We start from the raw sequence: 15112 nt of genomic DNA, 5'->3' as shown, positions 1-15112 counted from the left end.
CTTAGTTGGTCTTTAAGGTGCTACTGGAAGGATTTTTTTTATTTTGACTATGGCAGACCAACACGGCTACCTATCTACTACGAGAAATATCAGTTTGACAAGGAAGAATAAAATGCTAGATATGTAAACGCCTTCTAGCATTTTAGGTTTAAATAAGTATTATGGGGGAGGGAGCATAGGGCTACAAATATAACTCAAAAGTACTGCTAGATTGCTGTAGTCCAAAATCAGATGAGCTTATGCCTTCCTCAAAGAGGTATAGATATCCTGACCTCATACTGCTGCAATTCAAGATCTTGCAAGTGGGAACTTCTACTGTTCTTTGCTTTTAGGAGGTGATGAAAATTCCCTTTAATGTGGAAAACGTAAGTGTTTGTGTGCACTGAATGCCAATGTTTTTTAAATTCTTATGTGTTAGTGCTAAAGAACACTAATGGAAGGGTTTGTCTTCTCTAGGAAACTATGATGGATCATCCTCTGAGGACCATTTCCTACATTGCAGATATTGGGAATATAGTCGTCTTGATGGCTCGCAGGCGAATGCCAAGATCTAATTCCCAGGATAATGTGGAGGCATCTCATCCCTCCCAGGATGGGAAGAGACAGTATAAAATGATCTGCCATGTCTTTGAATCTGAGGATGTAAGGAGCTTTATTGTTTCTGCATTGAAAATGAGCAAAGAGTTGTTCCTCTCACTTTCAAATGCAAGCACTACTGATCACAGTGCAAGAGAAGGCTCTCCTTCAGTCATCTGGGGAGTGGGCAGTGACTGATGACTGGAGTGACCAGCCAGATGGGGAGAGCTGACCCAGATGATCCCAGCTGGATATGGGTTGAGATGGAAACAAGGACAACAGAGGAAGAGAGCAAAGAGAGGAAGAACAAATGCTTCCTTTCTTTCAGGACAGGCAGTCATTGTGGTGCCCTCCAGATGTTGGTAGACCACAACTCCCATCATCCCTGACCATTGGCCATGATGGCTGGGGCTGAAGTTATAGTCCATGACAGGGGTCAGCAAACTTTTTGATCAGGGGGGCAGTCAACTGTCCCTCAGACCTTGTTGGGGGCCAGACTATATTTAGAAAAATATAAATACCTGCAGGCCGGTCTCGCAGCTGCCTCCGGACCTGGAGGAGGAACATCCTCTGCATGCACTCAGGAGCACATCTCAATGACGCCTGCTCACTGGCGTTGTTGACGAGCAGCAGCCGCTCCGTTGGCCCGTCCTCAGAGCTCCCAGGCAGTGTGCACCACATGCTGCGGCCCATTATCCGAGGCCAGGTCGGCAGGCAGGCTGCGCACGCAGAGCACCGAGCAGGCGGCACGCAGCTTGCCCTCCAGCTGCTCCAGTGCTGCCACTGAGCTCGCCACCAGCAGCAGCGCCGAGATGGGCGCCAAGCTCCTGCTGAAGCCCTGTGACACACCTGCCACCATGCCCATGGCGTGGCCCAGACCCCCCGCCCGCCGGTCTCTCCGTCCATGGTTGCGCCGGGTTTACCTAAGTGCACAGGCGGTGAGGCTTTGGATTGGCTACGGGAACTTCCTGTCGCCAATCCGAAGCTGCGTCAGTATCGCAGAAGTCAGTCTCTGCGCAGCGAGGCGTCCTTGGCTTCTTTTCAAGGAAATGCCACAGCGATTTAGCCCAGTGCAGGGACTGACTGAGCGGGCAGCAGGGTCCGCAGGCCAGATTTCCGAGCCTGGTGGGCTGCATCCAGCCCCTGGGCCGTAGTTCGCTGACCCCTGTTCCATGACATTTGGAAGGTGCCATCCAGACTACTCTTGGGGTATGAGTAGGTGAGAATAAGAACTGGTAAGAATACAGAGCAGACCCAGAAACACAAATTGCAAGTATGACCCAAATTAGGAATGATCTTTTTCTCTTATGCAGTGATGTACTTGAGGAGACCCTAGGCAAGTGAGGAACAAGAGGTTAATTTTTATGATGGCCCTCACTATATTTTGCCCACCTCATGGCCCTTAGTGAGCCAAATGACTCAGCAACCACTAATAAAAAAGAATCATTTTGATGTGTGTTCTGTAGTTGCATCATTTTTAAAGCTTTTCCAGCTTCCACTTGATTTTGTGAGCTAATTTGGTATGTCTGATTTTGTTCCTGTTTCATTCCCCCTCCCCTTTGGCAACTGCTACAGGCACAGCTAATTGCACAGTCCATAGGTCAGGCATTTAGTGTGGCCTACCAGGAATTCTTGAGGGCCAATGGGATAAATCCAGAAGACCTGAGCCAGAAGGAATACAGTGACCTGCTCAACACCCAAGACATGTACAATGATGACCTGATCCACTTCTCTAAGTCTGAAAATTGCAAAGATGTATGTACCCTTTCTAATAACAAAGCCATTGAGCTAATAACCCCCTGAGCAGCCCAATTCTAGTAACAATTATACAGCCATTGGAGTTCCTCAAGAATGACTTCTGTCCCTGCTTCTCCACTCATGGGATATCAGCAGCGTCTTTCCTCCTCTCACACCCCACTTTTCTATATTTTTAGGATAGTGCTAAATTCATCAAGATTGAATTGATTACCATCTGCCATGTATTTTTTTTTTAAAGGAACAGCTTTCAAATATTTGGCCTGCTGTGTTAATACATTCAGAATTTTCACTTATGTAGTTGTAACATGGGGTTGCAAGAGCTCGTTTCAAAAACACTATGTTTGAAACTGGCTTGAGAGATACAGTGCTAAACTTTGTAGAAAAATAACTTTATGAAGATGTAATTCGTAGTCATTTAAACCCATAATAATAATCCTGCTGAGTTCCTTTGTTTTATTCCACTCCACTGTTGCACAGATAATAATGTTATACATATTTTTATTGATGTAAATCTTCCAGATGCCTTCACTGATTTAGTTGCAAGAGAGAAGTGTGTGTGCTTGAAGGCAGTTTCATTTATTCTGTAGGTTTCATAGAGGAGAAAGGTTTCAGGTTGTTCTCGTTTTTTGTTCTCCTCATTCAGGTTTTCATTGAGAAGCAGAAGGGAGAAATTCTGGGTGTGGTAATTGTAGAGTCCGGATGGGGATCCATCTTGCCTACTGTTATCATTGCAAATATGATGCATGGAGGACCAGCTGAGAAATCGGGGAAGCTGAACATAGGGGACCAAATCATGTCCATCAACGGGACCAGTTTGGTTGGCCTACCACTCTCTACCTGTCAGAGTATCATAAAGGTACAGAAAATAGACTTTGTCTCGAAAGGGCTCCTGACTGTGGGTGTAGCAGGGAAGAAGGCTGTTGGCTCCTTGGCAGGTTAAAGTGGGACGATGCTTTGGTGTGGTCACACGTGGAAAGCCTTGCACCATGAAAGCAAGCTGTTAAGATGATGACATTCTAGAGCATGAAAGGATGACCCAGAGGAGCCTGTGTGCAAATGGGTGTTGTGACCAATTAATGCATAGACATTAGCTGTTACCTTCTGCATTTGGGTTCGCCATTACCTGTTCAGGTGTACCATGGCCCAGGTATTTTACATGTTAATCAAATCTGCTTTCCAGTCCATACATGTCAATCATTTTTCTCACACCACCCAGTACCAACTTGCGGCTTATAGGATAGCTGTCATCAAAATGAAATATATGAACTCTCAACTTTTAAAAAAACAAAAGCATAATGTGCCATGGGGCACTTGCTAGAAGCTCAGCTGGCCTCTTCTGATTCTTTGTGGAACGACTGCATGTATATACAGAACCTTGGGACATTTTCTGACTGGGAAGGCGAAGGGGTGGGCATATGCAACACAGCCGATGTTTGGGTCTGGATTGTCTGGTGCTTTTCCATGTATCAATAAAGCCAACCAACCACCCCAAATGTGGAAGCTATAAAACAGAATGAAAATCTCTTTCAACCTTGTGTGTCTTTGCACACCAGATGGCTGCTGAATAGCCTTTTCCTACTGTCAGAGTTTTAGTTTTATTTACCTTCTTGTCTTCCCACATCTATGTGCATGTATCTTTGCTTGATTAACAAGCAGAGATTGGGTGGCCATCTGTCCTGGGTGTTTCAGCTGAGATTCCTACACTGCAGAGGGTGGGCTAGATGACTCTTGGAGTCCCTTCCAGCTCTACAATTCTATGAAATGAAGTGGCTTAAAGTAAATTCCAATTTTTCCAAAGTGGTGTGGGAGCCACTCCTGTGTGGCTGAATCCCTTTCCACTGCAGCAACTTTTCTTGGATGAAGTTGTGCAGCTACACTTTATTGTGTGGCTACTCTTTGCATTAGTTATCATTCAAGTTCTGTAACATGAGCTGGTATTTCTGCTGTGCATGTTCTTAAATTGTGATGATGGAGCAAATGGTACCATAGTGCACATCGAGTTGAACTAAAGTGTAATGTTCCAGCACAAATTAAGATTAATTTTAAATTTTATTTGCCATATTGTTTTCAAGGGGTTGAAAAACCAGGCTAGAGTTAAGCTGAATATAGTCAGATGCCCTCCAGTAACTACTGTCCTTATCAGAAGACCAGACCTCAGATATCAACTTGGCTTCAGTGTTCAGAATGGCATTGTAAGTAGCATTTGACATTCTTAACTGTTTATAAACCTAGCACTATTGATATTTTCTTTAATAAAAAAGGAAGTTGATTTCAAAAGCACTTAATATACAAGTGTATTGAATTTTGCAAGGGACGCGGGTGGCGCTGTGGGTAAAACCACAGTGCCTAGGACTTGCCAATCGCATGGTCGGCGGTTCGAATCCCCGCGGCGGGGTGAGCTCCCGTCTTTCGGTCCCAGCGCCTGCCCACCTAGCAGTTCGAAAGCACCTCTAAGTACAAGTAGATAAATAGGTACCGCTTTATAGCGGGAAGGTAAACGGCGTTTCCGTGTGCTGCGCTGGTGCTGGCTCGCCAGAGCAGCTTCGTCACGCTGGCCACGTGACCCAGAAGTGTCTGCGGACAGCGCTGGCTCCCGGCCTCTTAAGTGAGATGGGCGCACAACCCTAAAGTCGGACACGACTGGCCCGTACAGGCAGGGGTACCTTTACCTTTACCTTTATTGAATTTTAGCCAAAGCATTATTACCTGCATAAATATTAAGGACCTGATAGTTAAGCAAATGAATGAAGGAGCGTCTCTACCCCCATCGTTCTGCCCGGACACCGAGGTCCACCTCCGAGGGCCTTCTGGTGGTCCCCTCACTGTGAGAAGCCAAGTTACAGGGAACCAGGCAGAGGGCCTTCTTGGTAGTGGTGCCCACCCTGTGGAACGCCCTCCCATCAGATGTCAAAGAGAAAAACAATTACCAGACTTTTAGAAGACATCTGAAGGCAGTCCTGTTTAAGGAAGCTTTTAATGTTTGATGCTTTATTATATATTCTATAAGCTACCGAGTGCCTGGGGAAACCCGTCCAGATGGATGGGGTATAAATAAATAAAAAAAATAATGATTATGATTGATTGAAGGAATAATAACTAGTAATTAAATAACGGAAAGTGAAATGTTAATAATATTGCTTGTGGATTGGGGTAGTGTAACTGAAGGGGATTGCAGAGTGCACATTGTTGCTTTTCCAGCGGCGGGATATGTGGTAGAAATATTCCCATGTTTAATTGGTAAAGTCAGAAGCATGGCAGCTAAAATCTGTTGACATGTGAGGGTGTGGCTGTAGTTAGTGAGGAGTAAGTTCAGGGTGCCAGGATAACACTGAAGCTGCTAGTGATTCTGTAAATATCATCCCTAATACTGAATAGTACAGTGGTATCTCAGGTTACATACTCTTCAGGTTACATACGCTTCAGGTTACAGACTCTGCTAACCCAGAAATAGTGCTTCAGGTTAAGAACTTTGCTTCAGGATGAGAACAAAAATTGTGCTCCGGCGGCGCAGCGGCAGCAGGAGGCCCCATTAACTAAAGTGGTGCTTCAGGTTAAGAACAGTTTCAGGTTAAGAACGGACCTCCGGAATGAATTAAGTACTTAACCTGAGGTACCACTGTATTAGGAACCAGGCAAAGGGCCTTCTCGGTAGTGGCACCCGTCCTGTAGAACGCCCTCCCATCAGATGTCAAGGAAATAAACAAATACCTGACTTTTAGAAGACATCTAAAGGCAGCCCTGTTTAGGGAAGTTTTTAATGTCTGATGTGTGAATTCAACATTGGTCTAATGGCAGTTCCTGGGCCTCACATGGTGTGCTGTCATTCTTTTGCATCTTCTCTTTCCAGATCTGTAGCCTTATGCGAGGAGGCATTGCAGAGCGAGGAGGCGTACGAGTGGGTCACCGAATCATTGAAATAAATGGGCAAAGTGTTGTAGCAACACCTCATGAAAAGATTGTTCACATTCTTTCAAATGCTGTTGGTGAGGTAGGAGCTGGCAATTTTCACTCCCCCCCCCAGGCCATTTTGGCCCCAAAGAAGATCACAGGTGTGGGCAGGTCAGCCCTTCCTGCTGTGTGTGGCTTTCTCAGGAAGTACACTGAATGGCCATGGATCTAGTTGTACAAACATTTACCTCTGTATGTTTTCTTTTTTCCTTCCAGCAACTTGGGGCTTATCCTCACATCAAATGGATTAGATAAGTTGGGCTAAGGGGTAAGGCACTGGGCTCAGGTGAGCCCTTGGCTTCCTTCCCTCAAGATCCTCCACCATTCTGGCTTACCTCACATGATGCCGCAATCAGCTGAATGGAAGCCAAGGGCCCTCTGTACTCCAGTCAGAGCCAAGTGGTCCTCCTTCAGGTGTCAGGCATTGAGTACCTGCTCTGGTCCCTTCCAGCCAGTGAAGAAGGGGCAAGTGGCAGCAGGGGCCCAGCAGGCAAGGCGTTTGCTTCCGGGGCTCATGGTGCTTCCTAATGCTAGACCTAGGTTAACAAACCTAGTGAGCTTTTTCACTGAGAAGGCATTTTCATTTGGCTCTCCCTGGTCCAGCTCTCTAGTGCCATGGTCAGTTCCCTGGTGCAACTGGACTTCTCTGCGACCCTTCCCCTCTGCAGGGAGGTGGACCAATTTGCAAGGTCTTCCCCCCGCCACTTAATGGATTCCCAAAAGGTTTCCAGAGAGTGGTAGGGGATGCTTTATCCCAAGCTGATGGCCTTTCAGCTGATTCCCTGGTGGCCCGCTGGAATGTGGAGTTAACCAGGACTATCAACTGTCTGGCTCCGAAGCCGAAGCTCTGATTGCATGGAGCCAAGACAGCCCATGGTTTTCCCTGGAGCTAAGGGTGAAGAAACAATCGCTGATTGGGCAAGGTGATTGAGTGGGTGGTTGCTGAACAACTCCAAGCATGCTTGGAGGATGTGGACCATTTGGATCCCTTCCAGTTGGGATTTAGGCCTCATCTTGGGACTGAAACTGCTTTGGTTGCACTGGTTGATGATCTCCGGCGGGCAAGGGACAAAGGTGAAAGCTGTTTCCTAGTTCTGCTGAATCTCTCAGCGGCCTTAGATACCATCAACCATGACATCCTTCTGGACCATCTAGAGGGGCTGGGAGCTGGGGGCACTGTTATACAGTGGTTCCGCTCCTTCCTCCTGGGCCGTGTTCAGAAAGTGGTGTTGGGGGATGAGTGTTCAGACCCCTGGGCTCTCACTTGTGGGGTGCCTCAGGGTTCTGTCCTCTTGCCTAATGCCTTTTAACAACTATATAAAGCCGCTGGTGGAGATCAGGGGGTTTGATACCCAGCTCAACCTCTCTTTTAAATAAGAACCTGTGAAGGTGGTGAAGGTCCTGTTTGAGTGTCTGGAGGCGGTTGGAGGATGGATCACGGCTAACCGATTGAGGTTGAGTACTATTTTGGGGACAGAGGTGGGCTGGTGTGGAGGACTCCCTGGTCCTGAATGGGGTAACTGTGCCCCTGAAGGACCAGGTGCGCAGCCTGGGAGTCATTTTGGACTCCCAGCTGTCCATGGAGGAGCAGGTCAATTCTGTGTCCAGGGCAGCTGTCTACCAGCTCCATCTGGTACGCAGGCTGAGACCCTACCGGCCTGCAGTCTGTCTTGCCAGAGTGGTGCATGCTCTATCTCCCGCTTGGATTACTGCAATGCGCTCTACGTGGGGCTACCTTTGAAGGTGACCCGGAAACTACAACTAACCCAGAATGTGGCAGCTAGACTGGTGACTGGGAAAGGCCACCGAGACCACATAACACTGGTCTTGAAAGACCTACATTGGCTCCCAGTACATTTCCTTCTGGTGTTTCCCTCACTGTGAGAAGTGAGGTTACAGGGAACCAGGCAGAGGGCCTTCTTGGTGGTGGCGCCCGCCCTGTGGAACGCCCTCCCACCAGATGTGGAACGCCCTCCCACCAGATATCAAGGAAATAAACAACTAGCTGACTTTTTGAAGACATCTGAAGGCAGCCCTGTTTAGGGAAGTTTTTAATGTTTGATGTTTATCTTGTTTTTAATCTTTTGTTGGAAGCCGCCCATAGTGGATGGCGAAACACAGCCAGATGGGCGGGGTAGAAATTTATTATTATTATTATTATTATTATTATTATTATTATTATTATTATTATTATTATTATATTTTATTATTCACTACAGCTGTGGAGGTAGGTTGCATCCCACAATTTCCCCATGCTACCATAGTGTTTTCTTTTTGTTGATGTATTAAAGATGGAAGGAGATGAAGAAATACAGATCATAGAATCCTAGAGTTGGAAGAGACCACAAGGGCCATCGAGTCCAACCCCCTGCCAAGCAGGAAACACCATCAGAGCACTCCTGACATATGGTTGTCAAGCCTCTGCTTAAAGGAGGAGGGAAAAATAAATGATTATTATAAAATATAATTTATAAAATAAATTAATAAACATGCTTAGAGATGTGTCCTGGGTCTGAAAAGACTGAAGATAACTGTAGCACACTTGTTCCCATTTGGTTAATGTTTGCATCTGCTGATGATGTCAATATTTACTTGAACTCAGTAAGTCCCACTGAGTTCAGTGGGACTTCTAACTTAGACGACATGGATGGTGTTGCAGTCTTTGCAAAAATGTAGAAACTCAAGTACTGTATGTTAATTTAGGATACACTCTTTCTTTCCTTTCCCCTTTTGTTGAACATCTCCCTCATTCCTGAACACAAAGGGTTGCAGGAAGTATTTCCATAAGCAGAACTCCATTCACAGGATTTTCCTTGCTTACTTTTCCTTCTCCCTGCAAGCCCCACAAATCTGTTCTAGAGGCATGGGAAACCCTCCACAACAGTGTGTGAAGCTGGCAAGCTGCCAAGGGAAGGAGTCCAGCTAAGCTAAAATCCCGTTCTTCCACCTCCAATGGGAACCTCTGCTAGGTCTCAATCCCTTGCGCAGATGGAAGGAGCCCTTCGATTTTCAGAAGGCTAACTGTGAATGTTTGGAAAACGCATATATGAAACTGACGCCAGTCTTTCTTTCCTTTGTCCAGATTCATATGAAGACCATGCCAGCTGCCATGTACAGACTCTTGACCGCACAGGAACAACCGGTTTACATCTAAAGTTGTCGCACCCAGTGTGCAGGGGAGACACTTTTCCTCGTTAGTGGAGTTTTCTTGTGCTGCATTTTTATTTCTGCAGCAACATGTCTCACTCTTGTTCCTCAGCTTTTATCATTCTGTGTACAAGATGACATTTTGGGTTGCACCTTTTTACTACTAGTTTTATGTAATTCTTCACAAAACAGAAAACTAACCAAGAATTTCTTGTTCACGCGCGCGCACACACACACACACACACACACACTTGTTCCAGCTACATCATTTTATGCCTCTCTGGCTGTTAGGATAGAAAATAAAGTTAGAAAGCTCTTTTTACCAAATAGGTAAAATTCTCTTCTTTGAGTGACAGAAAGGATGCAGATTTGTTCTATCCTACATAGCTACTGTTAGGTGTATGTTAGCAACAAGCTGACAATTTTGCCCTAAAGAAAAAGTTGTGATGTGTTTGAAAAAGGAAATGGGATGACACTTTGTCTTTCTAATGTAGCTCAAGACCTGTCTATGAGGAGGGGGCTGCTGCTGGGTTCTGCTCACCCCATGCTGAAAATCCTCTGGGAATAAAATGTACATTGTCTAGAGATGATGCTGCAAGGTCTTTCTCCACCACCTCACACACTCCCAAAAGTCTCCTATTTGTCATAAGTAGCATGATTTTTCTTGCAATGGCTTTTCTGTTCTGTACTTTCTAAGATTGAGTGGTCCACCAGAAACAGTGTGGGGTGTGTGGACAATACTGCTGTCAGATCTTAACTTTCTAACTTTTTTCCATTTGTGTATGTATGAATGTGTCTGTGGGCTGATAGGCTGTCACATTTTAAAACTGTATGCTTGATATTTATGTATTTCAGCAAGTCTACATGCAGTTCCAAATGGTTTTGTTTTGAGCCAGTTTACTTCTAACATATCTTTGGTCCAAAAGTTTGTATTTAATTTTTTTTTAAAGAAAATTTCTCATTAATTTTGGACCATAGCAAAATAGTGGAAGGTATAAACTTAATTTATTTTGTAATATATATATATATATATATAAATATATATATAAATATATGTAAAGTTAATCCCATGCCTGGGATACTAAAAGGGTATGCTCACTTACTGTAGATGCTCGTGCAATGAAAGAGCATTCCAAAAGGTTTTGGTCATAATATTTAAAATCAAAGGAGTCCATAGACTGTAATATGCTCCTGTGGCACCTTAAACACTTAAAAATTTATTATGGCATGATCCTTTTTGGGGCAGAGCCCACAAAAGATTGTGTCATTCACAATACATGTGTTGCTCTTCAAGGGGTCCCAGTATTCTTTGTAGGAAAGAGAGCTGCATTTCTGGAACCTAATATTGTGTGTAGGGGGTAGGAAATCTGGAATACTACTGATAAAGTGGTAGCCCAATTTACTGTCCAGGGCAACACTGACGTATCAGGGGAAGGGGTTGGGGGTGTTTGCATGTTGCATGGATATGCACACATGTTGCAGATTCTGATGGGATTCAGTGCCCTGCACGGGTGTTACATGTGGATCCTACTTCCCACTACAGCCATGGAAGTTCTAGGAAGGAAAGGAGCTGGTTGTGTAACAGATGCTTGAGCCACAACCAAGCCCTGCGATACACACAAGTTGTTAGGGAGGCTAAGGAATGGAATGTTAATTCCCTTTCTTTATTCACAAACGAATTGTTCATGTACAGTTGCATAATATTGTCCATATACAGGGTGAGTCCTTTAAAAGAAGCCCTGTGGATACAGAGTACACATTTTCCACGGGGCCTCTTTTAAAAGACTCACTCTGTAGTAGTCTTATAGGAGATAATAAGAGAGAGAGAGAAGTATTTCAACCTGGACAAGTCTAGCAACAATATCTTCTTCACTTGGCTAACCCCTCAGCCCACGGAAACCAAGAGGCAACTCTGCTTTGGAGGGGGCAGGACTTGTGCATATTTGGCTGCATGTTTTGGCCGGTGTCGGATGCTATTGCTTTATTGCACCACCGCAAAGTGGTGTGGACCTGGACAGCATGCTAGTTAAGAAATCATTAGCAAATGTATGTAAGCAAAGTCTTTTTCCAAAAAAATTGGCCACATTTTTTCCAAAGCAAAACCAGAAGAATTATTTTCAGCTGTAGGATTTACAGCCTATTGAAGTTAATTAAATGTGATGCAGGGGGAGTGAGGTGTAAATGAACAAAAAGTTGGAGAGGGAGAAAAAGCCGCCCTGTGTCTCAAAAATGGCCTTGAAAAATGTGGATTTTGTGTATGTCATTACAGCTTTTCTACCGGGACAATGGGAAGTGTGCAAGGATTGCATTTTCACTTCTGAAATAGGGAGTTGCAGTAGAAAAGAGAACTATCAGTATCCTTTTGACTAGGCCAAATAATGATGCAAAGAAATATAGGAATTGAATATCTTCAGAGTAACAACACTGCACAACTCTTTTATTAAATTAAAGGGATTCTAAGCCACGGGATCTCTAAAGATAGTAATGCTGGTATTCCAGATTAACAGCCATAGTTTGTACTTAGTCTGAGGCTACCTAGATTCAGTAAGATGTTTTGAATGGACTTTACACAACAGCACACAACCCCTAAGTTCCTTAACTAAATGCAAAAGTAGCAAATGTAGAGAACATATAAAATTAAATTATACATAGTGTTGTTCACCATTTTTTCCTACCAACTCCAACTAACCTATAGCCCATTCTTCCCGCTTCCCACAAGGAAACACACTTTCTTCCTCCTAAGCCAGGCATACACAAACTCTCCCTCCAGATGTTTTGGGACTACAACTCCCATCATCCCTAGCTAACAGGACCAGTTGTCAGGGATGATGGGAACAGTCTCAAAACATCTGGAGGGCCGAGTTTGCCTATGCCTGTCCTAAGCCATTATTCATCTTATCGATACCCAGTCAGGAAAATCTTGTTTCTCTATATACAGAACAGCTTTTCCAGAAAATCCCTGAATGAAAAGCTGGTCTTGAAAGCCCAACCACTCAACCATGTTGACTCACAGAATAGATCTCTTTCTTTTTCAGGTTTAGCCAAGAGGCATCTTTTCACAGCTGTTATTAAGAAACATCCAAGATACTAGGATATAAATGGGACTGGAATAGATATATATATATAAAATCAGACCATTACTGGTGGAAACTTAACCATGTCCTTAACTCGATGTCTTTCAAATTATTACATGGGAGTAAAATTATCAATGTCCTAAACCTCTTTGCTCTTTATTGCTCCATCATAAGTTTCACATTGCTTTCACACACAGACAGGGCTATCGCACACAGGGCCTCACAGGTGCAGTGGAAGGGGGAGCCAGACATGGAGACAAACCGCTGCTGCTGCTTAGAACTGCAGAAGTTTGGGAGAGTGCTGTCACAATTACAAAAAACATTGTCAACTGTGTTCACATACAACCTGGTTCATGTGGACATTTCTCAGCACGGTTGCAGTGTTGTGCTGCTTGTACATAGGGAATCTGACTTGTGACCTGATTTCCAGCTCTAGACCTCTCAATGTTAAAGAACCATATGGACTGAAAGGTTATGTTAAAATTGATGTTTTAACAGCTTGTTAAGAAATTCTAGTAAGCATTACGTACTGTATTGGGATCAAAGGAAGAATTTATTTTATACTTCAAGTTTGCTAAACTCAGCAAGAATGATATTGCCTACTTGTATACTTTATTAATTCTTCCATGTTTACAAAACAATTGAAATTGCCTCTTGATTTACCATTTTTCTATGTGTGTGTCTGAATTGCATTATAATTTGCAATATGTTTTGGGATTTTTCAAGTACAAGCTTTTGGGGAGAGGGAGGGGAGGTCTTTGTACTTCTGGGAATAAAAAGAAATCTGTGTCTGAAGATGGCAAGCGTGTGTGTGTGTGTGTGTGTATACATGGGGACTGAGCACAGTACTAAAGAATATGAAATTTATACTACTGTTCTGTAAAGAGGGTGAATAGAAATCATTGAAATGCGTCAGGAGAAGTATAGTATTGTATTTGTAACAATATTGTTCTTGTAAACACTAAACTTGATGAGCTCTCTCTCTCTCTCTCTCCATATAAATGTGAACCTGGAATGTTGGTACTGCACATTTACTGAATGTAATTTCTCAGACTCTTATCACAGGTTTCTGGCCCCTGTCTCTGTAATGCAGCTTGTGGGTGGGATGGGGTGGTTATTTTTTTACTTTATTTTTAATTTTTTGGCCTCTGTTTTGTTGTGATGTATTCATGTGTGCTACATTCCTTTACTTAACAGAGTGCTAATGTCTGTAAGATTTGCAACAATAAAAAATGAAACAAACCAAAAAAAGGCATTAGATTATAGCCAAAACTTCATTAATGCTGAACTAGGAAGGTTTATTCTGATTGAACTACCTTGTTATTAATGGATTTCCATTTCCACAACCTTCCAGAACTCCATAAATATTTGTATCCATGTTGGGCAGAGAACTCTCCATGGTCATAACAACTCCCACTTTTACAAGAAGCTGCAATTAATGATTCAGCCCTCCATTTTTTTGACATAAAAGAATATTGGTGAAAATCACTAGATTAACTTGCTTTACCCTTACAAATATGCAGAGTGAGGAAGAACATTATGAAGCATAATTTACTTTTAACATCTAAAGAAGATGAGTGTACTTGTACTTTGAAATAGTTGAAATAGTTATGTCTCACAAACAACTTAAAAGGAGTGCTTTACATAAGATTAAGAAATTTATTATTTCTACCCTGCCCATCTGGCTGGGTTTCCCCAGGCACTCTTGGTGGCTTCCAACAAAAGATTAAAATACAATATTCCTTCAGATATTAAAAGCTTCACTAAACAGAGCTGCCTTCAGATGTCTTTTAAAAGTTTGGTGGTTTTTTCGTTTGACAACTGGTGGGAGGGTGTTCCACAGGGCGGGCGCCATTACCGAGAAGGCCCTTTGTCTGGTTCCCTGTAAATTCGCTTCTCTCAGTGAAGGAACCACCAGAAAGCCCTCGGCACTGCACCTCAGTGTCTGGGCTGAACAATGGGGGTGGAGACGCTCCTTCAGTGTGAGCCAGTGTGGTGTAGTGGCGGAGAGCGGTAGTCTTGTAATCTGGGGAACCGGGTTCGCGTCTCCGCTCCTCCACCTGCAGCTGCTGGGTGACCTTGGGCCAGTCACACTTCCTTGAAGTCTCTCAGCCCCACTCACCTCACAGAGTGTTTGTTGTGGGGGAGGAAGGGAAAGGAGAATGTTAGCCGCTTTGAGACTCCTTAAAGGGAGTGAAAGGCGGGATATCAAATCCAAACTCTTCTTCTTCAGGTATACTGGGCTTTCAATGTTAGCACCAACACTTTGAATTGTGCTCAGGAACGTACTGGGAGCCAATGTAGGTCTTTCAAGACCGGTGTTGTCAGGGGTACAGGGACGGAGGCACAGGGAAGGCAGGAAATGGAGAGCGATGGAGAGGAATCCCAGGGCAGCGAGGAAGAGGATGGCAGTGACGCAAGGGATTCTATGAGTCTCTCCAGCGAATCAGAGGATTCCCAGAAGGGGGCGCCCGTGGTCAGGGCAAGGGGAGCCCCAGGGGGAGAGTGTCAGGAGCGGGGGGCCAGCAGGGGACCCCAAAGCGGCAGCTGGGAATCAGGGCCAGTTTCCCCTCCAGAGCGCAGCGAAGGGGGGGGGAGGTTCCAGTGTG

The 15112-nt window shown here is 44.3% G+C and overlaps 1 protein-coding gene across 11 annotated transcripts in view; it reads left to right on the top strand.

Annotated features, from left to right (window-relative positions):
- The window catches only part of APBA1 (amyloid beta precursor protein binding family A member 1), a 90145-nt gene extending 76391 nt beyond the window's left edge, over positions 1-13754 (top strand). For 9 of the 11 annotated variants that reach the window (XM_081213647.1, XM_081213648.1, XM_081213645.1 and 6 more), the window contains 7 exons: positions 333-365; positions 457-642; positions 2152-2331; positions 2978-3190; positions 4407-4526; positions 6182-6322; positions 9365-13754. In XM_081213647.1, the coding sequence (XP_081069773.1) occupies positions 333-365; positions 457-642; positions 2152-2331; positions 2978-3190; positions 4407-4526; positions 6182-6322; positions 9365-9436 (945 nt within the window). In that variant the 3' untranslated portion in view covers positions 9437-13754. The remainder of the gene's footprint in view (positions 1-332; positions 366-456; positions 643-2151; positions 2332-2977; positions 3191-4406; positions 4527-6181; positions 6323-9364) is intronic. The other 2 variants (XM_081213642.1, XM_081213650.1) reach the window with 1 other exon arrangement.
- Positions 13755-15112: the final 1358 nt, after the last annotated feature.

Source organism: Podarcis bocagei, assembly GCF_964188305.1.
Source record: "Podarcis bocagei genome assembly, chromosome: 11".
Taxonomy (NCBI): domain Eukaryota; kingdom Metazoa; phylum Chordata; class Lepidosauria; order Squamata; family Lacertidae; genus Podarcis; species Podarcis bocagei.
Note: the sequence above shows the minus strand (reverse complement) of the source record. Positions and strands in the feature narration are given on the sequence as shown.